Below are 25,527 nucleotides of genomic sequence, written 5' to 3' on the forward strand. Positions count from 1 at the left end.
ACAAAATTCAAACAGCTTGCCTAGTTTAGGAGATAATGGTATCGGCGATTTCCATTAGCGGCGATATTATGACGTCAACTTTTTTTTAATTTCCAAAATCGAGGAATTTCCAAAATCGGAGATCGTTACTGCCTGCGCAGGGTATTTTTACATATATTTGCCAAGTTTCAGGAAGTTTCAATGAAAACTGTAGGCTGTGCAACAAAAAAGTCCACAAGAACAACAACATGAGTAAGACTTTGAGATCCTCCACGAGGATCTAAAAATTATGATGTCATCGGTCATGTCATTTGGTAGCCATATTGTTTAAAAAAAAAAAGTTTTTTTAAACTTTCAAAAATCTTCTTCTCTGAAATGGCTGAACAGATTGAGGTGAAACTTTACACATATGACTGCCTATCCATGAGGAACAAAAAAACTCACACAAATTACATCATAGGTCACATGGTTTGTCAGCCATGTTGAATTTACCCTGAAACCTACAAAAAAATCCTCTCAAATTCACACAAATGTTCCCCAAGCTACGGGCGTACAAGTTTCTTAAGGATTAAGTGATAGGTCACATGGTTTGGCAGCCATATTGGATTGAAGAATAAAAATAAATAATGTTTTCTCTGCAACCGCTTAAACAATCATTGTGAAACTTCACATTTATGATCAAGTAGTGAGGGGGAATACATGCTTTAAATTTCAGCTTGATTAGATACAGTTCGCCAAGGTATAGGAATATGAAATTATTTAATTATTTGAATTTTTTTTAATATGGGTTTGTTTGTTTGGTTTTTAGATCCTCGTGGAGGATCTCGAAGTCTTACTCACGTTGTTCTTGTGGACTTTTTTTGTTTCACAGAGTACAGTTTTCATCAAAACTTCCTGAAACTTGGTATATATATATATATATATATATATATATATATATATATATATATATATATATATATATATATATATATATATATATATATATATATATATATATATGTACAAATACCCTGCGCAGACAGTAACCATCTCTGATTTTTAAAATTCCTCAGAGAAAAAAAGTTATGACGTCAAACTATCTCCGCTAATGGAAATCGGCCAAAAAATTATCTCCGAAAGTAGGCAAGCTTTTTGAATTCTGTTTGTGGGAATCGAACAGGGCATTAGCAGAGATGAATTACCGCACATATGATACATCACTATGACGTCATATCAATTTTTATGACGTCATTCCTATTTTTTGTTTCATTTGTTGTTTTTTATTTCACAGCCTACAGTTTTCATCGAAACTTCCTGAAACTTGGCAGATATATGTAAAAATACGCTGCGCAGAGAGTAACCATCTCCGATTTTGAAAATTCCTCCTAGAAAAAAAAGTTATGACGTCAAAATATCTCCGCTAATGGAAATCGCCTAAAAAACTATCTCAAACTAGGCAAGCTTTTTGAATTCTGTTTGCGAGAATCGAACAGGGCATTTAGCAGAGATGAATTACTGCACATATGATACCTCACTCTGACGTCATATCAATTTTTATGACGTCATTCCTATTTTTGACATTTTTTGTTTCACAACCCAGAGTTTTCATCGGATCTTCGTGAAACTTGCCATGTATATGCAGAAAGCCCACACGCAGGCAGTAACCATCGCCGATTTTGGAAATTCTTCCTAGGAAAAAAGTTGATATCATAATATCGCCGCTAATGGAAATCGCCTATACCAGTATCTCCGAAACTAGGCAAGTTGTTTGAATTTTGTTTGCGGGAATCAAGCCGGGCATTAGCACAGATAATTTATCGCAAACCTGATACATCACAATGACATCCTATTCGTTTTTATGACGTCATTATTAAGAGGACTAGGATCTTAGCTCATTCGAGATTGTTTTTTTTTTCTGGAGACCATTTTATCCCAAGATGACCGTCAAAAATTTTCATACTGATCAGATGTAGCGTTCTATTTATGCAATTATAACGTCATAACGAAGGCACCTATGACATAATTAAAAAAAAATGTCACCTATTCCCCATGAGCAGTACTTGCCATGTGCCAAGTTAAAAAAATTCCTTTTGATTTGTACGGTTTCAGAGATACAGAGGTCCAAAGTTTTCCAGTATTCCAACATGGCTGCCACTCCATGTGACCTATAACATCATAATTATCATTAAAACATTCCACACGAGTTGTCGCTCCTCTGGTGAAAATTTCGTCTCAATCCAACAAACAGTTGCAAAGAAAAACACGAAAGTTCTGTGCGGACAAACAAACAAACGGACCCAAACGCGATACCCTTTCCTTCGGCATGGGTAAAAAATAAAAATAAGAGGGGAGGTCTCATGCATCTTATAATGATATGCAGGTAGTGAACAAAAAAATGGAAACAGTTGGGTAAATGAGGGACACCAAGTATATTGAAAGCAATGGCTTTCACTCAGGTGTGGCCCATGTGTTAATTAAGCAATTACCATCCCAGCATGCTTAGGGTCATGTATAAAAATGCTGCAAAGCCTAGTTGCCTATAATTTTGGCTAGCATGGCTGCAAGAGGAGACCTTAGTGACTGAAAGAGGGGTGATTGTTGGGGCAGGTTTGGCAGGAGCTTTAGTGACAAAGACAGCTCAACTTGCTGATGTTTCACAAGGAACGTTGTCGAAGGTGATGTCGGCATGGAACTCTGGGAGAAAGACATCATCAGCAAAGGGCAACAGTGGGCAGAAGCGCATACTCCAGGATCATGATATCTGTGCATTAATTTGAAGTGCAAGGCAAAGCAGACGAGTAACTGTTGATCAATTGACTGTAAATTTCAATTTGGGGTGCGAGCAGCCGGTTTCATCAAAAAGGGTCTGCCAAGAACTCCACAGAGTGGGATACCATAGTCGGGTTGCAGTGCACAAACTGCTCATCACACCTGGCAATGCACATTTGTGAGTCCAGTGGTACAAAGAGCACAGGCATTGGACTACCAAGCAGTGGAGAAATGTGATATGGTCAGATGAATCATCGTTCACTATGTTCTTGACAAACGGAAGAGTACATGTGTGGTGCCAACCTAAAGAACTCCACAACCGCGAGCGCTTGGTCCCAACAGCGAGGGGTTCTGGTGGTTTTGTTATGTTGTGGAGTGCATTTCCTGGCATGGTTTTGGTGCAGTCATTCCCTGAGAAGGCAAGGTCAATGCCAATCGCTACTTTATGGAACTGAGTTATCATCTTCACCCCATGTTGCAGCATTTCTTTTCTGCCAGAGGGGTGTCCCCCCATTCCAGCCTGTACCCCTTGTTTGTTCAAGTGTCCCTTTATTTTGTGCTTCAAGTCCACTGTTGGTATCCCCCCATATCTACTGCACCTTTCTGTTGTGTCCTGATCTATTCAGTATCCCAGCTCTGACATAAGCCTGAACTCTGTATACAACCCCCCCCCCCAAAAAAAAAACCCACCAGTTGATCGTACTGGAATCTCTCTGTTTATCCCTTGCTGTGAACATTACAATAGTCATTCTTTATTTTTTTAAATGGACTCTTTCTCTTTCAAGCAAAAATGAGAAATACAAATAAACATATTGCACATCACCTTTTTGCTTCATAATCTCAAGATTACAGTCAACTCCAGATCCTTCTCATTTATCACTTCTCATATCACAAAATCAATATTTTAAGGAGTCCTCTTTCAATGCCTAAAATAATTTTCACCTCTCACCAAATTCATCGTGCAAATAATTTACCACCAATTAATGGGATCTTCAATCCTCTCGGCAGCGACAAAAGGTGATCCACAACTCTTCAAGCACTAAACACGACTCTCATCAACACTCAATCATAAATCACCTTCTCCATCACTGCTAATAACATAGCAACATGAACAAACTGTTACTTACCATTGTGCTGTGATATTTTAATTTCAGGTGACACCAAGTAATATTGTTCACACAATAGCTTGGCATTTTCATGGGCATCTGGAAAAACAACCAACAAACAAACTGTAAAACAAATTGTGACTATAGCATACAAGATGGCGAATATACATACGGTAGCTAAACTAATAAAAGCCAATGTGTGTGTGTGTGTGTGTGTGTGTGTGTGTGTGTGTGTGTGTGTGTGTGTGTGTGTGTGTGTGTGTGTGTGTGTGTGTGTGTGTGTGTGTGTGTGTGTGTGTGCATGCGTCAGCGCATCTCCTCCATAACTATAAAATCTAGCAGCCTGAAACTTAGCATGCCTATTAAGAAAACTCCAAGGAAGTGCAAGAGTGAAAATTGGGTGTTTGGGTTAAACACATCCATCATGTTTGACGTTTCAAACACCACATGTTTGGGTTAAACATCACATTGGGTGTTTGGGTTAAACACATTAAAGAGTTTGGGTTTGGGTTTGGGTTTGGGTGTTTGGGTTTGGGTTAAATTAAAACATCCCTTTTGAAGATAACTAATGGCCTTATTTTCAGGCGATCCTCGGCCGCGTCACTCTCTGGGTCTTAAGGCGTTACCTGGGTAACCTTGCTGGGGTCTGAAGCCGCCATGTTTTTTGGCCTGCTCAACCATGCCTTGACTTGGAACAGGCCGCAGTGATTTCTTTACGGTAAAGTTATTGTTTTCACTTTCCTCACTCATATCATCGAATGCCTGTTCATCATAGCTACGAATTGCTGGGTACATTGTAATGCTTATAAAATGCTCGGAGATGTCAGCATTCGTGGCTTGACATTTCGGGCGTCTCCGGGAGGTGTATGTTTAACGTGTTACTAATTGCGTGCCAAACTTGCTGTTTCTTAACAACCGTTTAGTTGGAGTGCTTGCTCGAATGCTTAAGCCACTTGGCGAGTGCTCTCCAAGCTGCTTGGTTGTTAATTTCGGTTAAAGTTCCTGTGCTGCCAATAGAACATCGATTAGACAGACGTACGTTTCGCCTGTGTTGGGCACTGCGGTGCTGTGTGGTTGGTGTCTCAGGAGGTGTCTCATCTGCTGAAAATGTGCAATTTTATTTTTTACAGGATATCGTTTTGTTTAACCTTTTGTGCGATCTCCTAATATAATCCACCCTTCACTTCGACATCGATGCATAAATTATATAACAACAATAAGGTCCATCCAACCAGGTGTTTACCGTGATCTGGTTGTGAAGGCAGAGAGCAGAGATTGACATTTTGTGTTCTGGGCCTTGATAGATTTTTCAATTGAATTTTGATAATTTCCCACTTGAATTCCTCTTTCAAAGAACTCTGTTTAAAGGAAAATCTTTGTGTTTGTTGTTTTTATGTATTTTATGCGTGTGTACTAGGGTGCTTCATAATAGGGGGTAAAAAATAAAAGTATGAATATTCATGCTCCCTGGGTGTGCCTTTGTTCCATTTGACAGTAGAAACATACACACCAAATATGAAGCAGATTGGAGGATGTTTTGGGGTTCCTTAAGTTGGCACAATATTGTTGAAATTTGCCAAACTGTAACTGACAACTTGCTGTCGAATGTGCACAACGCAGTACACTTCACAATTAATATGGTTGTTTGATATTTTCATTGGAATTTACATACCTTCCTTTTTCAGATGTTGTCAAGGCAACTGCAAGCACCACAAGGAGTTCTTTGTCAGTATGGTTGGTTGGCAGACCTGCAGCAGATATTCACTGTGCTGGCTTGCCAACTAACTGAGCAGTTCTGTGCAATTTCTTATACCACCACACGGAGCATGGAAGTACTATTAAGGAAAGTGCAAAGCGGACCATTGAGACTGTTTCAGCACTTTGGGAAAAGGCCCGGATTCCCATCCAGCGACTGGACAAATGTCAGGAAAGGGTGATGAAGCTTTATCATCTATATCAAGAGCTGAAAAAGAATCGTCAAAAACCACAGCAGTCATATAGGATGAAAGAAGAGTTTTTCCAAGGAAACCTAGATGAGCTTTTTGACATTGCAGTGCAAAATGCCCTCTCCATAATGGACATAATTGTGCGAACTTGAGGAACCCCTAAATATCATGGAAGTTTGTTCATTTTTGACCTATAAGTTCTTATGGGGTATTGGAACAAAGGCAAAATCAGGGAGCTGCAAAAAATCAAACTTTCATTTTTTTGGAACACCCTAGTGTGTACGTATATAAACTGGATTACGATAACCGAAGTGTGTGTGTGTGTGTGTGTGTGTGTGTGTGTGTGTGTGTGTGTGTGTGTGTGTGTCTGTGTGTGTGTGTGTGTGTGTGTGTGTGTGTGTACATATGGGGTTTCAGAATGTGGAATGGAGTCCTCCAAGGGTGGGCTCAAAGTATCCACCTTCATTTTGGTAAGGGGTCACCATTCATGGACCAAGCTGAATTTTTTTTGGAAATACGGGTTTCAGAAGTTGGAATGGATCCCTCCCAGGTCTCGAAGTATCCACCGTCGTGTGTGTGTTTTTGGTTGTTGGTTGTTATTTCCATATTTGGGTTTCAGAAAGTCGAATGGAGCCCCTCCCAGGTGTGTGTGTGTGTGTGTGTGTGTGTGTGTGTGTGTGTGTGTGTGTGTGTGTGTGTGTGTGTGTGTGTGTGTGTGTGTGTGCGTGCGTTGATTGATATCTACATATGAGGTTTCAGAATGTGGAATGGAGTCCTCCAAGGGTGGGCTCAAAGTATCCACCTTCATTTAGGTAAGGGATCACGATTCACGGACCAAGCTGTGAAGTTTTCTGTTTTTAAAGTTTTGTGCCGAGGGCTCTCTTCAGGATCGTTACTGAGCCCGGGATGGCTTCCAACTGCAATTCGTTTGTCTTGATATTCCCAGGGATGGTTTTTAATATCGCTGTGCGGTTCTTCGTCATCACTGGTAGAACTTTGGCATTCTTCAGCGTCTAGGATCTTCTCACTTCATTCTTGAGGTTTTGGTATTTGGTCATTTTCTTGATTTCTGCATTTAGTCCAAAATCACCGGAATTAACACATCAATTAGCAATGCCTTCTTCTCTTTTTTTTGCACCTAAGTATGATATCTGGTCGCAATGCTTTGTTTTCGATGTTCACGCCTGATGGGATCATAAGGTTGTACATGAGCGGTACTTCAATGTTTTCAGTGATTGCTTTTGGTTCATTTTCCCACAAATTTTCTGGGACTGGAATATGAAAGTTTCTGCAGATGTGCCAGTGGATTACTTTGCAAATTGTTGTGTCGTTGTGTGTACAGCTGTGACATTTTTTTTTCTGTTCGGTCATGAAGCGTCACATATCATTATCTTTGCTAACACCACCTCCACCCCACCTGTCTTCTGTTTTTCCTCCTCTCCCCAATCCTTTTCTCTCACTCTGTCCCCTCCTCACCCCCCTCCCTCATAAAATGCAGCACTCTCTTCCCACAGCTCTGAGGCTCTCTCACTGTGTCTGTCTGTCTGTCACTCTCTCTCTCACCTCTCCCTCCCACAGTGAATTGCAGCGTTTGGTGAGCTGTCGCAGAGCCCACCTCCCCCACAACTCCTCTTTCTTCATCCTCTCTGCCTCCCCTTACCCCTCTCACCCGACACCTCTCTCTCTCTCTCTCTCTCTCTCTCTCTCTCTCTCTCTCTCTCTCTCTCTCTCTCTCTCTCTCTCTCTCCCTCTCCCTCCCTCTTTCTCCCTCTCTCCCTCTCCCTCCCTCTTTCTCCCCTGACCCCCCCCCACTCGGCCACTTTATTGACCAGTCAGCAAAGCGACGAGTTCTATTTGCTGGTACGTGATATACAATTACACTGTGCACCGATTCTATGGAAATTATTCGCAATACACATTAAACAACCGTATCTTGTGTTTTTTTTAATCACAGTTAAGAAAAGTTATTGGAAGAACATGTACTTATTGCTACGTGCATGGGAAAGAATGACCAACCCCACTCGCTCTCAGATCACCGGTGCTATACAACCGATTTAAAGGAATAACACAAAGGTGTTCATGCTGGACCTTTGCCTCGGTGGGGAAGGACTTTGAAATGTGTGATGTCACTTGCCAATCAAATCGTAGTGCCACATAAGTATTTACCTCCCACTCACCTTTCCTTGTATGATTACAACTCCCCCAAATTAAAAAAAAAAACAGAAACATCAGGCATTTTATTCCACCTTTTACATACATTGGCCTGCAAAAGTATTCACCGTCTCCAAGGTTTTCACATTTCGATACTACCTGAGCTCATTTCATGATGTTTTAAAAATCAAACTTAATATAGTCTTCAGAAACTACTCAAAAGTGATAAGCCAAAATCTTTTTTTTAAAAATGCAGATGAAATGTGAATAACTTAGATTATAACAGAGAAAATCAGATGATTCTCAATGGCATAATTATTCAAACCCTTTCCCTAATGAACTCTAAATCACTTCACGAGTAAATTATTTGTTTGAAAGGTTACACAATAAGTATAATAGGTTTCACCTGTATGTATTCAGTGGTTTAACTGAAAAAAAAAGAAAAACTCCCTCACTGATCGAAGGAGTTTCAAGGTGCAACTCACTTGGTCAACCATCAAGGAAAACATGAAGACCAAGGAACTTTCCAAAGAAGTCAGACATAAAGTGGTGGAGAAGTGGTTCAGGAGAGGGTTTATGAAGATTTCAAAGTCACTCGTTATTCCTTTGAGTATGATGAAATCCATCATTAAGAAGTGGAAGATGTATCATGGCACCCAGACTCTACCCAGATCAGGTCGCCCATCCAAACTTAGCAGCCGGGCAAGCAGGAAACTGGTTCTGGATGTCACCATCGATCCAACAATGACTTTGAAAGATCTGCAAGGCTCTATGTCTGAGATGGCGTTCGTGTTCATCGATCTACAATATCCCGTTCCCTTCACAAAGCTGGGCTCAATGGACAGGAGGCAAGAAAGAAGCCATGACCAAAAAGAATGCAACTAAAAGCTCATTATATGGAGTTTCACACACTCTGTGCAACAATATAGTACATGTTGGACAATGCCATTAGGGGGGGGGGGGCAACACACTCTTTTGTTCTGGTTTATCCCATCCCATCTCTCGCTTTCCTATCCATGATCCTCAAGACAAGCAGACAGCTTCCTATAAAAGACGCCATTGATACAGAGGCACTTAGATTTGATGGCCTCAATGGTTTTGGGGGTTGGGGGGGGGGGAGAAGATGAGAAGTTGCAACAGCAATCCACAGTGGGTAACCATATTCAATGACATTTGGGGTGTTTTCACAGTGCTGGTCATCAAACTTGTACCAAGTTTGTGGACATAAAAAGACACATGGTATCTTTCGACAAGAGGAAGTTTTTTTTGCATTGGAATAATTATACAAGTACAGTTACGTTAATTCCAGGAGATTGGCAAGGTAGCACAATAAGGGAGAAGTCTCACCTCTGATATGTCCAATTTGGATTCTCTTCCCCAAAAATAGAATCTGACCACTAACTGTTATCTTTGTAAGTTGCAGTCAAGCAATTCATCATCTTTCCTTCGGTGAGAACTTTTAGATGACCATACCACTTACTCACACTTGTATGTGGACATGAAGGATGCTCATCGAATAGAAATGTGAAGTGACGACCAACCAATCTTTTTGTATTATCAAAGTCTCAGGCCCAACATTTCAACAAGTCATCATCTGCAAGGATTAAGCAGGAAAGTAGAGACCAGAGTTTATATACTCCTTTAAGAGTGGGGAGGGGGGGGCTTTGAAAATAGGGCCACTTCCACCACCCCTTTCATATTTGTTTGAAATCGGCCACCGCACCCATTGATTTTTCAATGGGAAGGCAATGTGAAACCACCTAATGTATTCCCAATAGGACATGGCAATGGCAGCACGTAATCTCCACTTGGATAGATATTCTACAGCGGATAAAATAGAAGTGCTGGGATGTGAATACAGACAGCCAGGATAGCTCAAATGGACTTCCAACATTGTGAAAGAATGGATCGTCAATGTATGAGGCTCAAAATGTGTGCATACATGTGAGATTATCAAAAACAAATGGTAAAGTGAAAATAAAAAAAAACTCCATAATTTCTTAATTATGCTTCCCAAACCATCAAACTACATTGCTGGTAGTCACAAGAAAATGCAACAATCATTAAAATGGCAAATTAAATTGGGTGATGTTTCCAATATTGCATTTTTACAAATATAACATGAGTGCCCCCCTCCCCCCAAAAAGTATTGCATACCTTGGACAACATGCATCACGTCACAAGCAGGGTCAATACTTCCGATGTGCTGGGGGTGAACTGGGTTGTCATTGTCCCCAAAAAGTAAAGCTGAAAAGGAACAAAGCATAGAAATAAAATGCAACACTTCAGGTCCACCCTCTTAACTTTTGTCCGAGTGATTCAACCACAATCCGATAAAGACTCACCGTGCTGGTTAATCAACATTCTGATGGAGATTCGACTGAGGTAGAACCTGTCCAGGAAATACTGAATATTCACAGTGCTCGTCTCCCCACCATAAGCTCCACGGTACTCTACAACCCCTTGTGCCATGGTTGGTACTACATTGTTGTGTCGATTGCGAATGGTAATCAAAGTGTCCAAAAAGCTGCAGGGGGAAGGGGAAAGAGCTTTTAGTGTTATTTGATTCAACTCTTAGAAAAGTGAACCACAATTCCATAAAGTTCTTTACAAACAACAACAACAACAAAAAAGCAACCGTCAACAAATGGTTAATCGTTTCAAGGATTTTGTTAAAATGTAATTCCTTTTGTTTATAAACAGGATGTAAGGGTTCGTAGTGGAGCTCACACACACGCACGCACGCACGCACGCACACGCACACGTTAGAAGAGACAAGTACAGTCACTGAGCTTGGAGGAATTGCCATCACTTCCTGGGGTACTCTGGGCATCAGCAACATCACAACAATGGCACCACATTTCTCACCGCACTCAGCGGGGCATTTCCTCAAGAGGAATTTCTTCCTCCCCATTGATGCCAAACTATGGGGATTGTCCACGCTTTATCCTTCTAAATGCTGAACGTCAAGCAAGGAAGCAGCATGGACTGTTTTTAAAGTCTTTGGTATGACTCGGCTGGGGTTCGAACAGCCGACCTCGCACACTCGGAGCGGATGCTTTAATAATTATGCCATTGAGTGTTAATTTCAATTAATTCCACTAACATGAATATCTCAACTAAAAATTATGAAACTATTTTTCTATACGGATAAAACGAAAACAGCACTCGATAGAGGGGATACCTTTGCCAGGCTAAACAATTTACGTTTTGTATCGCACTGATAAGCCGGAACTGCGTCCAGACCAAAACCAAAATCGAATCAATTCGTCCTTGTCACAAACCCAACCTGTCCACCAAGTTTCATCCGAATCCATCTATAACTTGTTGAGACATCATGCTATATATATATATATATATATATATATATATATATATATATATATATATATATATATATATATATATATATATATATATATATATATATATATATATATATATCGTTTTGGCCCCATCTCCCAATAGTGAAGACACTTAAAAAAATTCTAGTATTCAGATCCAGACCATCACGAAACTCTAATCATTTCCTCCTTGTCACATTCCCAAATTGTCCACCAAATTTCGTCCGAATACAACCATAACTTTTTGAGATATCTTGCTCAGACAAGAACAGACCGACAGACAGACAGACAGACATGGATGAAAACATAACTTCCATCCACCTACGGATAAGTAATTAACAATTACTTAGATAATTAACAAGACATTGAAGTGAGGAGTGAAAAAAAAAACCCACAAAAAATGGAGTGTTTCTACACTTCTGCAAATGTAAGGAAAAGGGTGTAGAAAAGATCATGGCTTTGGATGGGGGATGACCTGAGATGGTGATGAACAGCTGTCTTGAACACTTGGAGGGAAGAATGAGATTGAAGAGTGTGTGGAAGGTGGTTCCATAGGTGGGAAAAGAGAGGAATAAATGAGTGGAGATGAGAAGTGGTTCTGTATTTAGGCAGTTTCACGAGGAGGGGGTTGCTGGTGGACCACGTACGTTCTGCAGATACTTGGGCAGGGTAGAATATGGAGAGGGCAAAGGGTGCAAGACCAGAAATGAGGAGGAAAATGACAGAGAGACCATCAACCTGTCTGCGATGAGAGATTCCAATGATCTTGAAAGCCTTACTTTCCACAGTCAAGCTGAGCAAGATGTGAGGCACGGGAGCCAGCCCAGAGGGGATAGCAGTGCTCCATAAAGCTGCGGATGAAAGCCTTGTCGGTGGATAGGAGCTCACGTGTGCCAATGAAGAAGTTTGCATGAGGGAGGATGCCCATTCGGCATCTGGCTTTGGAGGCCAATTTTGAAATGTGGTTTGCTCAATGGAGGTCATCACTGAGAGTGAGACCCAAGAGTTTGGGCAACGAAACCTCTTCGAGATGGTTGTTGAGAAAGTAGATGGCAGGGTTTGTGGTATGATCCTTTTGGAGAAAGAGAGTGAGGGTGTGGGATTTCTCAGGATTGAAAGACTTGTTCCAAGTGTTTGACCAGTTTGTGATTTTGTCAAGGTCTGAGGAAAGGGAAGAGGCAGCCGCCTGTCTGTCATAAGGATGAGGAATGTCACGGCAGAGAGTGGAGTCATCAGCAAAGAGTTAAAGAGCATTTGTCCAGAGAATCAGTGAGATCATTGATGAAGATTAGGAATAGAATGTAGCCTACAACACTGCCTTGTGGTACACCAGCCTTGACAGAGAGAGGAGAAGAAAGGATTCTGTTGAGAGCCACACATTGACTACGAGAGTGGAGTAAGTCAGTAATCTACGAGTGGAGTTGGCCTTGGATTCCATAGGCAGGCGGTTTGGAGAGCAAGGCGGGATGCCAAACTGTATCAAAAGCTCAATATATGTCCCGAGAGATAGCCCTGACTTTTAGGACACATGAGCTGATGCTGTCTGGTCCAGTTGCAGAGTTGGAGTTGAGGGTTGCCAGAAACTTTTCACTTTCTCAGGTGCGAAAGACACGTAATTCAGAAGCAGTTGGGTACGACTGGGAAGGATGGCTTCAGAGAGGGATGGGTTTGGGACACAGGATTTTGAAGCAATAACAGAATTGAGGCATTCAGCCTTCTCACGAGCAGAGTCAGTTATGTCATTTGAAGTGAGGGAAGGGATGGAAGGGGAGCACATACCAGAGATTGACTTGACAAGGCACCACCAGGTTTTAGAGGGGGGGGGGAGACAAGTTTGAAAGTTCATTCTTGAGATTGGGCAGATGTTTTTTTGGCTCTCTTGCGAATAGAAACACACTTGTTATGGGGTTTGTGGAATGTTCTGGGAATTCTTCTGGGCTCTGGGAAATGGGAACTCTGGGAGTTTGCCTTCAATTGGAATTGCCTTCCAGGAGGACAATGCAAGTTGTTTTAAAGAAACTGCCTCACCACAGGATTCCAAGTACCAAGAGCGGGAGGATGGGTAAGATAATTGAAGACGAGGTGGGATTAATTTACGCACAAGAGAGACAGCAGGCTTCTGTGGAAGAATTCCCAGGCCAAATAAATATCAGGGGTGGTAGATAGAGCAGACCAGTCCTAAAGTGTGATGGCTGTTTGTCGTCTCTGCCAGTTTGCCTGAATGAACTGCCACTCACTGGTGCTGAGGCTGTTCTCTGAGAATGGCCAGAGAGATGTTGACCTTCACAAGCACATGATCATATGAGTCAACTAGGTTGTAGAAAAAAAAACATTAAAAAATTACATCTCGTTACATGAGTTCTTCGTGCCTGTTGTTTGTGTCCTTTATGGCATCATTGAAAAGTTTCCTGTTTGGAATGAATTTAATTTTTGTTTGACTGCCAGATAGGCAGATAGAGCAATATATATATATATATATATATATATATATATATATATATATATATATGTATACACACACACACACACACACACACACACACACACACACACACACACACACACACACACACACACACACACACACACACACACACACACACACACACACACACACACACACACACACACACACACACTACTGGTCAAAAGTTTTAGAACACCCCCATTTTTCCAGTTTTTACTAAAATTTAAGCAGCTGAAGTCTAGTGAATAACCTGAAATCGTACAAAGCGAAGCAGTAACCTGCCAGAGGTTAAAAAAAGAAAGTTTAGGTTAGCAAAAACTGGAAAATAATATAAATTTCAGAGTTGTTAAAAAGGCCCTTTTAGGGAACAATTAATGGGTTAGTAATTGCAGCTGTTCTGCAGCAATGGAAGTAAATTAAGCCTTGAAATTTGATGCAAACAATTCCTACAGGTGTCCCAACTTTTGTTGATTAGTTACAAACCCTCTGTCTGTATAAAAGCAGTGTTGGAACAGACTGTGTTGCGACACCCTCTGAAGCATGATTTGTACAATAATGCACTGCAGGAAGTAGTCATTGCGATCATAATGGCGAGAAAAAGACAATTAACAAAGGAAGACAGACAGACCATTACAACCCTTAAAAGTGTAGGTCTTTCCTTAAGAGAAATAGCAAAGCAAGCCAAGGTGTCAGTGAGTACAGTTTCCTACACCATCAAAAGGCACTTGGAAACTGGAGGAAACTCTGACAGGAAGAGGTCTGGCAGACCCAAAGCCACAAGACAATCAGAAGACAAGTTTCTGAGTCAACAGCTTGGTGATAGGCGGCTCACAGGACAGCAGCTTCAAGAACAGCTCAACACTGGTCGAAGAAAGGAAGTCTCAGTTTCAACTGTGAAGAGAGGATTTCGAGCTGCAGCTTTGACAAGTCGAGTGGCAGTAAGAAAGCCAATGCTAAGATGGCAAAATAAGAAAAAGAGGCTTGCCTGGACAATGAAGCACCACCAGTGGACTACTGAAAACTGGAAGAAGGTCTTATGGACCAATGAATTTAAAATTTGAAATCTTCGATCCATCACGCAGGGTTTTTGTATGCCGACGAGTAGGTGAAATGATGGTTCCTCAGTGTGTGACACCAACTGTCAAACATGGAGGAGGAAGCGTGATGATCTGGGGCTCTTTTGCTGGATCCAGAGTCGGCGACTTGCACAGAATGACTGGCACCCTGAACTAAAAGGGCTACCACAGGATTTTGCAGCGCCATGTAATACCCTCTGGTCCACGCCAGTTGGTCAGGGGTTCATCCCACAGCAAGATAATTACCCAAAACATACCTCCAGGCTATCTCAGAACTACCTTAGAAGAAAAGAACAAGATGTGAGGCTTCAAATCATGGAATGGCCAGCACAGTCTCTAGACTTAAACCCCATCGAGCTGGTTTGGGATGAACTGGACAGAAGGGTGAAAGCAAAGCAACCTGCAAGTGCAACACATTTGTGGGAACTTCTGCAACAGTGTTGGGAAGAACTTTCCGAACAATATTTGATTTCCATTGTGTAAAGAATGCCACGAGTATGTTCAGCTGTTATATCTGCACAAGGTGGCTACTTTGATGAGTCAAAATTTTTATTAAATTTTGTTCAACAAAACGATTCCATGATTTATTTTTTATCTGCAATTGTTTATTTTTTTTCTATGCTTTAATTTCAGAGTACATTGAAACATTAAACTGCTGAAATTTCAGTAAAAACTGGAAAATGGGGGTGTTCTAAAACTTGACAGGTAGTGTGTGTGTGTGTATATATACCTACATATATATATATATATATATATATATATATATATATATATATATATATATATATATATATATATATATATATATATATATATATATATCTCACTCCTATCTGCACATGTGTAATCAGGATGAATGCAGAGGCAAAGTACTGCTTAACTTAAAGTGTGTTTTCTGATTCGTGTTCAAAATATAACATTCAGTTGAAATGATGTTGTTCCTCGATCATAAACTGACATTCGTAGACACAGACTGAACCAATTTCTTCACCTTGCTTTTTGCTTCCCGCACGTGGGGTAATAATGGGTTGCGATGCAAGTGTATAAAGTTACAAGGCAAATACAAGTCAATGGACAGGAAGTAGGTTTGGTATAGAGCCGTCCAATATGGAAATTCTTTGTGGAGATATATCGCTGTCACCGTCCTCGACAAGGGCTTGATCACCAATTCCAATGGCATAATTTTTGCATTTAATAAATAAATAAATAAATAAATAAATCCATTTCATTTTATTGCTCTCATATACCCAAAATCATGAGTTACTGGAAGCTCCAAGCCAAAGAAAAATTTGAAGCACAAGTGAATGACCTCAAACTCAATAAAGTTCATCGAGACAATTCTTGCAGGCAAACAATTATTTTTAATTTTATGGCATTAAAATCGATGTTCCAATGCACATTGTCATCATCGATTACTGAAAGCTCTGACTACTACTTCTTCAATGGCACCAATACTTCAAGTTTCTTGTGGAGTCGGCCAGGGAACCTTTACATGGAATTACAAGGAAATTTTTGTACAGGAGGAGGCCATTTGGCCCATCATGGCTGCACCGCACCAATACCAGATTTCATAAATCCGTCAATACCCCTTCCCTTCGTGTGCAGCCTTTTGGCTGCTACACTGGTACTCATTTCGCCGACCTCGGAAGGATGACAAGCTGAGTCAACCCCCAGGTGTTAATTCAGTGGCCAACGGGGCTTGAACTCAGGACCTGTAGGGTTGAAGTTGAAAGTGGGATTGAAGAGTGCATGGGAGTTTGTTTCAGAGGTAGGAAAAAAAAAACAGAGGAATGAAAGAGTGAAGGTGAGCAGCGATTCTTGATTTTGGCAGTTTCAACAGAAGGGGTTTTTTTGGATAATCTTGAGCGCCCTGTGGAAATATAGGGGGTGGGGGTAGATCACAGACAGAGTTGGGGGTGGGGGGTGGGTGGGGCAGAGAGCAGGTGGTAGAAGACTGAAAGAGCACAGACCTGCCTCTGGTGAGAGACCCAAAGACTCAGCTTCATCACGGGAGATACAGTACCAATGATTCTAAAACTCTTGGTTCCCACAGTGTGCAGACAAGGTAGGTGTGAGGCAGGAGCACCACCCCAAAGGGGAGAGCAGCACTCCATCAAACTGCAGATGAAAGCTTTGTAAGTGGTTAGAAACTCATGTGTGCCGAGGAAGGACTTTGCATAACGTAGGATGCCGAGTCGGTGACTGGCTTTGGAGGCCAGCTTGGAGACGTGGTTTTCCCAGGAAAGATCGTGGAAGATCGTGAGACCGAAAAGATTGAATGAAAGGATTTCAAGGGGATTGTGGAGAAAGCAGATTGGGGGGGGGTGGGGGTGGGGGGGGAGGGGAGGGTGTTTCCAGACAGTCCTTTCGGAGAGACATGATGAGGGCGTGAGATTTGTCAGGATTGAAAAGACATGTTCCAAGTGTTGGACCAGCTTGTGATATTATCCAGGTCTGCAGAGAGTGAAGAGGCTGCAACCTGCCGATCAGAAGGATGACAGATGGTACGACAGAGCGTGGAGTCATCAGCAAAGAGAAAGAGGATTTTCCAGAGAATCTGAGAGATCATTGATGAAAACCAGAAAAAGCACAGGGCCAAGAACACTGCCTTGAGGAACTCCAACCTGGATGGAAAGAGGAGATGAGATGAGATGAGATGAGAGACTTTCATTAAGAGCCATATGTTGACTGTAACAGGAGAGGAAGTCTGCGAGCCATGAGTGGAGATGGCCTTGGATACCATAAGAAAAGAGTTTGGTGAGCAGTGCAGGATGCCAGACCATATCGAAAGCTCGCGATATGTCCAGAGAGATGGCTCTCATCTCATGTTTGTCATTTAGGACCTTCATCCACTGTTGGGAAAGCAGAACATATCCAGGATTGAGTGACCCGGTCAAAATCCAAAATGATGGTCGGAAATCAATCCATTTGCGAAGAGGAAGGATTTGATGGCGGAAATAATGATGGATTCCATAACCTTTGTGATGATTGGGAGCAGGCTGATTGGTCTGTAGTTGCAGGGATTAGTTTTTGCACCTTTTTTATGCAGAGCGGTAATGTTTGCTGATTTTCAAGCATAGAGCAGATGACCTTGAGTAAATGAGAGGGTGACCAAGAGCAGCAGAGCAGTTTTTGAACACGAGGGCTGATGCTATCTGGACCGGTTGCAGAATCTGAGTCGAGGTTTGACAGCAAGCTCTCCACCTTGTCAGGAGAAAAGCGCACAGAGTCCAGGGACAGCTGGGTGCGACTGGGTAAGGTTGGCACAGAAAGCGATGGGTTTGGGACACAACATTTAAAAACAAACACAGAGTTTAGGCATTCAGCATTTTCACGTGCAGTGTCCACTGTGCGGCCATTTGTGGTAAGGGAGGGGATGGAGGGGGAACATACACCAGAAAGAGACTTAACCAGACACCACCAAATTCGGAGGAGGGAGGCAGGTTTGTCAGTTCAGACTTGAAATGAGAAAGATGTTGTTTTCTGGCTCTCTTGAGGGTAGACTCACACTTGTTCCAGGATTTGTGGAAGGAACTGAGATTGCCTTTCGTAGGATTTGCCTTCCATGAGGTGAAGGCAAATTGTTTCAGGGCAACTGCCTCACCACAAGCTTCAGTGAACCAAGGGTGGCAGGAAGGGTATGACAACTGAAGATGAGATGGATAAATCCGTGCATGAGGGAGAGCAAGTTTCTTTGAAAAAATTCCCAGGATGAGTTGATGTTGGCGAGAGTAGAAATGGAAGGCCAGTCTAGAAGTTTGATGGCTGCTTGCAGACCCTGCCAGTTAGCCTGAGTGAAATGCCAGACTCGTCGGCGCTGAAGTGGTTCTCTAATAACAGCCAGAGAGATGACTGCTTTCACAAGCATATTGTGAGATGAGCTGATTGGAGCAGAAGAAGAAAGGCAGAAAATTTTTGTGAAATTGGTCAAAATCAAATCCAGAAGAGATGGAGCACCGTTGGTGAGATCCGGTTTGGGAAGTTGACTGATTGTGTCAGTCCCAATGAGTCGCAGAAGTCCTTCGCTGAAGTGCCATGGCAGGTAAGAGAGGTACTCACATCCAGCCAACTGGAGGACGGCACATACACTGAAGCATCGCACTGCATGTGAAACACTCGGGTGACAGTTGCCACTTAGGTTGACATTTGAACACACGCCAGGCATTTCAGACGGGAGTGTGTGGAAGTCTAAGCTATCCTGCCAGCCCTCCTGGAAGCTCCAAGCAGAGTATAACTTACAGTGAATTCGCTTTAGAAAATGGGCGTGCTTTAATTGCAGTATGAATGTTCATCAGGTGGGGTGGAAGACCCTCCAGGATGGCTGGCTCTGAGTGGTGGTGAGCAATACGGCACACCATTTGCCTGCCTTACTTGGCAGTTATGGCACTGATTGGTTCAGGATTGGCGTCGATTCGATGAGACCATCTTTGTACATGGCACACCGTTGGATGGTGCCCGGTGGGCTCGGCAACATCGTCACCTTGGGGAATTAGTTTCTTTGCCGTTCCTGTTAGGTTTTATTGTGATTAATAATAGTAAATTTTGTGTTTGGAATTCCGTTATATCATCTATCGCATGTGCAGGTTCTATATGGAATAACTTTTTCTAAGTTCCCATGTGCATCTGTTTTCATCATAATTCCTGCAATGTCCCATTTGGTTAATTGAAAACACCTGGAGGAAAATTAATTAATTAACCAGATGGTATTCATAGAACACTTACTCTGTGCAGTCTTGAGTAGGACTTGGTGCAAGCAAACTCTCGTTTTTTTATTTTCTTCTTTGATCCAATATGGTGTCAGACCAGTGACCGATGATGTCACTTTCATCAAACTATATTTCCCATGATTAGTTGATCAGTTAGTTAAAGTTTTGCATTAATCGGTTTGCGGTTTCAACAATAGCAGAGAATTGTTTTTTTCATACTGACCAGATCAAGCGTTGCACTTGTCAAATTATGACGTCATAATAAATGCACCGATGACATCATCATCGACATATCTTATTCCCGATGGGGAGTACTTGGCAATGAGCCACGTTTTAATTTTTTTCCCATGCAGCGGTTTCAGAGATATAGAGGTGCAAAATGTTTCGATTTTTCCAAGATGACACCTGTACCACGTGACATATGACGTCATACTTATGACTAAAAATTCTACAGGAGGCGCACCTACTTGGAAAATTTAGTGTGAATCAGACTAACGGTTGCTGAGAAAATGGATTTTAAAAATGCAGACACATACATACGTAAGGCACATGCACGACTGATCGCTGAAACCCTGCTTTTCGCTCCGCGAGCGCAGTGTAACTAGGCTAATCCCTTTGTTTGGCTCATCACATGTGTTTTAAATACACAAGTGCAGCGGCTCGTCACTCTACTGTTCGGGTGGACAATCTTACAAATTTAGCCTTAAAAGGATGAGCCAAAGGATATCAACTCCCAGCATATACAGTGCCAGTCTTTTATTACTTGTAGTGTAGGGAAGGGTACATGTGACAATATGTAACTCACTTTTTCAAATTTTTGTGGTCGCTTGGATCTCTCCCTTCATATTCCAGCATTTCTAGAAAGCTTTGCACATACCTGCAAGCAGGAAAAACAAAAAAAAGAGGAGCGCTATTAGATTCAGGGTTATGTCATTATAAGCAAACACAGATGTAGATATCAAAATACAAACAAACTCCAACTTGCATAAACAAATTAAGGACACCGCTGGTACGACCAAAGCTTTATTTCATGTTTGATATTTCGCGACATGTTCACAGCTTAAACATTCACCAAATCATGACGAGCAGAGATATCTTGATGGTGAAGATCAATATTTACATTAGCTACAATCCATACATGACCTTTGCAAAAAATATTATTTTGAACCCCATGACTCTCTTATCCTATGGAACACTCTTCTTTCCCCTTCCATCTTCTCCAACCACCATTATCTGAACTTTCCTCTCCAAATAATTTTCTCAATCATCCAAACATGTGCATTGAGGTCATCTGAAGACATCTGAAGATATTCTATGGGCCACAAGGCACCAATACTTGTAGTTGAGTTTCCCACCCCTGTCCAACAAGTAATGTTTGTTCATAAATGTTAGAACATATGCAATAGCATCTCTGACTTAAATAAATTTAAATCACAGTTTGGAATGCTTGTTCGTGTTCCATCAATCGTCCTTTTTTTCCAACTTCAGTGCCAATTCACCCCACATACTTAAATATACCCCCTCCTAACCCCTCACCTGTTTATCACTTCTCCTTACCCCTCCCATCTTGCCCCTCATCCTACCTCCGCTCTTGGCACCTCTTCACTGTCTTCTGTTTCAGTATCAGCTTCTCCACTGTTGTCCCAAACTGTGTGGTGTTCTAACATCTGTGTGCTCCATTCTAACCTAACAGATATCTCCCTCTCTCAATCAGTACACTCATCATCACAAACATGCTCCTACCTTCCTCTCAGCACACCTCCCCCTCTTCCCAATCCCTCAAATCTTGTACCTCCCTCTGCCCACTCCCTTCCTCACCATACCTCGACCAAGTTTCATCCTTACCCTCTCCTCACCTCTCCAATCACCCTCCTGCACCATGGCCACACCTGCTTTCATTGTCTCCCCCTTCCTCTAAAAGCTTCCCTCTCACCTTATTCAAAAACTCCACCCTCACCCTTCTCCCTCAAATCTCCCCCCTCACTCACCCTTCTCAAAATTGCCCCCCTCACATCCACACGGCTGCCTCCTTCCCCACCCTCTCTCTTCCATCTCATCACTCCACCTCCTCCAATATTCAACTGCCCTCTGCCCTGCCCCCTCTCTTATTACTCCCCACTGTACCTCAACCCATCACCACCGAGCCTTTTCTCTTCCTCATCTGGCCTTCTACCCTCACTCTTCTGCAATCCCCCATACTCTTTAAACAACCCTCTTTACCTCCCCCTCCTCCCTAGTCCTACTCTCCCAGGCACCCAAAGCCTCCTCCCCTCCCTCTTATTTAACAGTGAGGACCTCAAACATCTGGGGCCTTCGCTGAAACCTGACTGATCTCTCCATACAGGTTGCCACTGACAAACCAGACATAATCTGCTTCACAGAAACTTTCCTCCTTCAAGACGTCTCTGACTCCCTTGCATCTCTCCCTGGTTACTCCCTCCTCCGGTATGACAGACCTGAGCCTCGTCCTGGCAGCGGAGTTGCTCTCTTCATAAAAGACTATTACTCACTCTCCATGCACTGCCCCCACTCCCCCACACCGCCAGGAATATTTGCTGTCAAACCTCGACTCTGATTCTGCAACCGGTCCAGATGGCATCAGCCCATGTATCCTGAAAGCCTGCTCTTCTGCTCTTGCTCACCCTCTCTCTGTTCTATTAATTTGCTCAAGGTCATCTGCCATCTGCTTGGAAATGAGCAAACAATACCGCTCTGTATAACAAAGGTGCAAAAACAGATCCCTGCAACTTCAGACCAATCAGCCTGCTCCCAATCATCAGCAAGGTTATGGAATCCATCATCACTTCAGACATGAAATCCTTCCTCTTCTCCAATGGCTTGATTTGCGATCATCAATTTGGTTTCAGACCAGGTCGCTCTACCCTAGATATGCTGCTTTTGCTCTCCCAACAATGCGTGGAGATCCTCATTGCCAGGCATGAAATCAGAGCCATCTCCCTCGATATATCATGTGCTTTTGACAGTCTGGCACCCTGCCCTGCTCACCAAACTCTTCCCATGGTATCCAAGGCCATCTCCACTCTTGGCTCGTAGACTTCCTCCCCTGTCGCAGCCAACGCGTGGCCCTAAAGGGAGTTTTCTCAACTCCTCTTCTTTTCTCCCTATCAAGTGCAGCCTGTGGCTGCTGGTGGCATCATTGGTTGGGACGTGGCTATGCCGTTGATGCAGACTCCCCCTTACCAGTGCACTGGTATTCATTTTGCCGACCTCGGAAGGATGACAGGTTGTTAACCTCCTGGTGTATTAATTCAGCGGCCCAATGGGGCTTGAACTCAGGACCCTAGCATCCCAAGCCGCCACCCTAACCACTAAGCCAACACCAGACTATCTCCTCTTCCTGTCCAGGCTGGAGTTCCTCAAGGTAGCGTTCTGGGCCCTGTTCTTTTTCTGGTTTTCATCAATGATCTCTCTGACTCACTGGAAAATCCTCTTTATCTCTTTGCTGATGACTCCACCCTCTGCCGTGCCATCTGCCATGCCTCAGACTGGCAAGCAGCAACTTCTTCGCTCACTGCAGATCTGGATAAATCACAAGCCGGTCACACACATGGAACATGTCTTTCAATCCAGACAAATCTCACGATGTCTCTCCGAAAGGACCGTCTGAAACTGCACCCCCCCCCAACAAATCTAATCTTCTTTCTCAACAATCTTCTTTCACCTTTCCCGGTTTCACGCGTGGAAACCAAGGCATTTAGGATCATTGACATCTCCCGCGATGAGGATGAGTCTTTGGGTCTCTCACACTCTCACCACAGGCAGGTCGGTGGTCTTTCTGTCTTCTCCCGTCTCCTCTCCGGTCTCGCCCCCACTGCTCTGTCAAATTTCCGTGGGGCGCTCAAGGTCCGCCAGCAACCCCCTTCTGGTAAAAGTATGAAAATCAAGAATCGCTGCTCACCTTCACTCTTTTATTCCTCTTTCCCCCCCGCTTTTGGAACAAACTCTCACACCCTCTTCAATGTAACTCTTCCCTCCAGGTCTTCAAAACAGCTGCTGCTCAGCACCATCTTTTATCTTCCCCCAACCAAAACCACAATCGTTGAAGAACTGATTGGGCAGTTGCACCTATAGTATTACTTTTTCAAGGAAACAAAGTCCATAGTGCTACACCTTAGGAGCAGCATATTCTCATCCTTGTACAGCTGCATGATGTATCATTTCAGCAGGCTGCTTAGTCATAGAATTGCTATTTTTTTCCACATTCCTATGTTTCGGAATTTTTTATTTGACCTTCTTCTTGCAGAAAGACAATGGTAAGAAAGACAGAAAGACAGAAAGACAAAGACACAGTATTCCAAGGAGTTGATGGAAGTGGGTGGATTTGCAGTCATCCATTTCCTGATAAGGGATCTCCTCTATCCTGGAACAGTCAGAAATGCCCATTTTCTCCACTTTCACTGCAGCTAAGTGAAACTTCGATTATACAAGTCTGACAGCAGTGACAATGAAACATCGTATGGTTTGTCAACATTCCAAGCATCAAATCTGCTCTCACCATGTACGCTTGCTGCATCCAGAAACATTCTCCACAAAGTCGGGGAAAACTGAGTTAACTCCACATCCCTTGGATATATCTTCCCGGCAGTTTGGATGGACACAGACTGAACTAGAAGGGCACTCGGAAGAGCACATACCTCCGCCACGTAATGCCTGATCCACGAGAACATATCTGGCCCAATACATTTTTGAAATATCATGCTATATGTCGTTTTTGGCTCTATCTATCAATGGTGAAGAATCACTTAAAAAATTAAATACTTCTCGTATCCAGATTCGGATACGGATCTTCACCAAAATCAAATAAATTTGTCGCGGTCAGACACCCCAACGTGTCCACCACGTTTCATCCAAATTTGTCGAAAACGTTTGGAGATATCGTGCTATATATTAGTTTAGCCTGATCTCTCAATGGTGAAGAATCACTTAAAAAACTTGTGAGATCCAGATCCGGATTCGGATCTTCACCAAAATGGAATCAATTCTTCCCCGTCACACACATATGCCCACAAAGTTTCGTCTGAATCCGTCCACCACTTTTTGAGATATCGTGCTATATATCATTTTTGCCCTATCTCTGAATGGTGAAGAATCGCTTTAAAAAATTCTAGTAGTCAGATCTGGATCCGGATCTTCACCAAAATCGAATCAGTTCCTCCTCGTCACACAACGAATCTGCCCACCAAATTTCACCCAAATCTGTTCACAATTTTTGAGATATCCTGCACACAGACAGACAAACAAGAAGACCTCATGCAGAGCACGATACTCAAATTTCAAGTCAATCGGATGAAAATTGACAATTTTAGAAATTCGGCTGATTTGGTTGATGTTGACCTCAAAAATAATTCACCGATTGAATTCAGTGACCTGAAATATAAATCCTCTTCAAATTTCAAGTCAATCGGATGAAAATTGAGGGATTTTAGAAATCTAACAGAAGTCGTTGACCCTTGGCCTATGTTGACCTTTTAACCTCAAAAACTATAGGCTTCTTCCTTATGGCAAACTCTCCCATGTCGTGAAGTTTCGTGAAGATAGGTTTCAAATTATGACCTGCAAGTGATTGACAAACAAACAAGAAAAAGAGAAAAAGACGTCGTGCAGAGCACACCACTTGCAAAATCCATAAAACAACTTTCACCTCAACAATAATTGGTGGTTGAAGTCAGTGACCTCATATGCAACTCCTTCAAATTTCAAGTCAATTGGATGAAAATTGAGGATTTCAGAAATTTCACCAAAGTTGTTGACCTTTGGCCTATGTTGACCTTTTGGTCCATGTTGACCTTAATAATTGGCTGGTTTAATTCAGTGACCTGAAATATAAATGCTCTTCAAATTTCAAGTAAATCGGATGAAAATTTAGAAATCTCACCAAAGTTGTTGACCTTTTGACCTCAAAAACAAAAGGCTTCTTCCTTATGACAAACTCTACCATGTGGTGAAGTTTCGTGAAGATCGGTTTAAAATTGTGACCTGT

The 25,527-nt window shown here is 42.4% G+C and overlaps 1 protein-coding gene across 2 annotated transcripts in view; it reads right to left on the reverse strand.

The window, feature by feature from the left end:
* LOC147032037 (pyruvate dehydrogenase (acetyl-transferring) kinase isozyme 2, mitochondrial-like) overlaps window positions 1–25,527 on the reverse strand; it is a 68,870-nt gene that overhangs the window by 27,030 nt on the left and 16,313 nt on the right. For both annotated transcript variants that reach the window (XM_085869326.1, XM_085869327.1), the window contains 4 exons: window positions 20,332–20,403; window positions 10,279–10,460; window positions 10,091–10,180; window positions 3,858–3,935 (listed from right to left, as the gene is read on the reverse strand). In XM_085869326.1, coding sequence (XP_085725452.1) covers window positions 3,858–3,935; window positions 10,091–10,180; window positions 10,279–10,460; window positions 20,332–20,403 — 422 coding nt within the window. The remainder of the gene's footprint in view (window positions 1–3,857; window positions 3,936–10,090; window positions 10,181–10,278; window positions 10,461–20,331; window positions 20,404–25,527) is intronic.

The sequence above is a fragment of the Eptatretus burgeri genome, chromosome 2, assembly GCF_056783735.1.
Source record: "Eptatretus burgeri isolate ZD-2024b chromosome 2, Ebu_testis_v1, whole genome shotgun sequence".
Taxonomy (NCBI): Eukaryota; Metazoa; Chordata; class Myxini; order Myxiniformes; family Myxinidae; genus Eptatretus; species Eptatretus burgeri.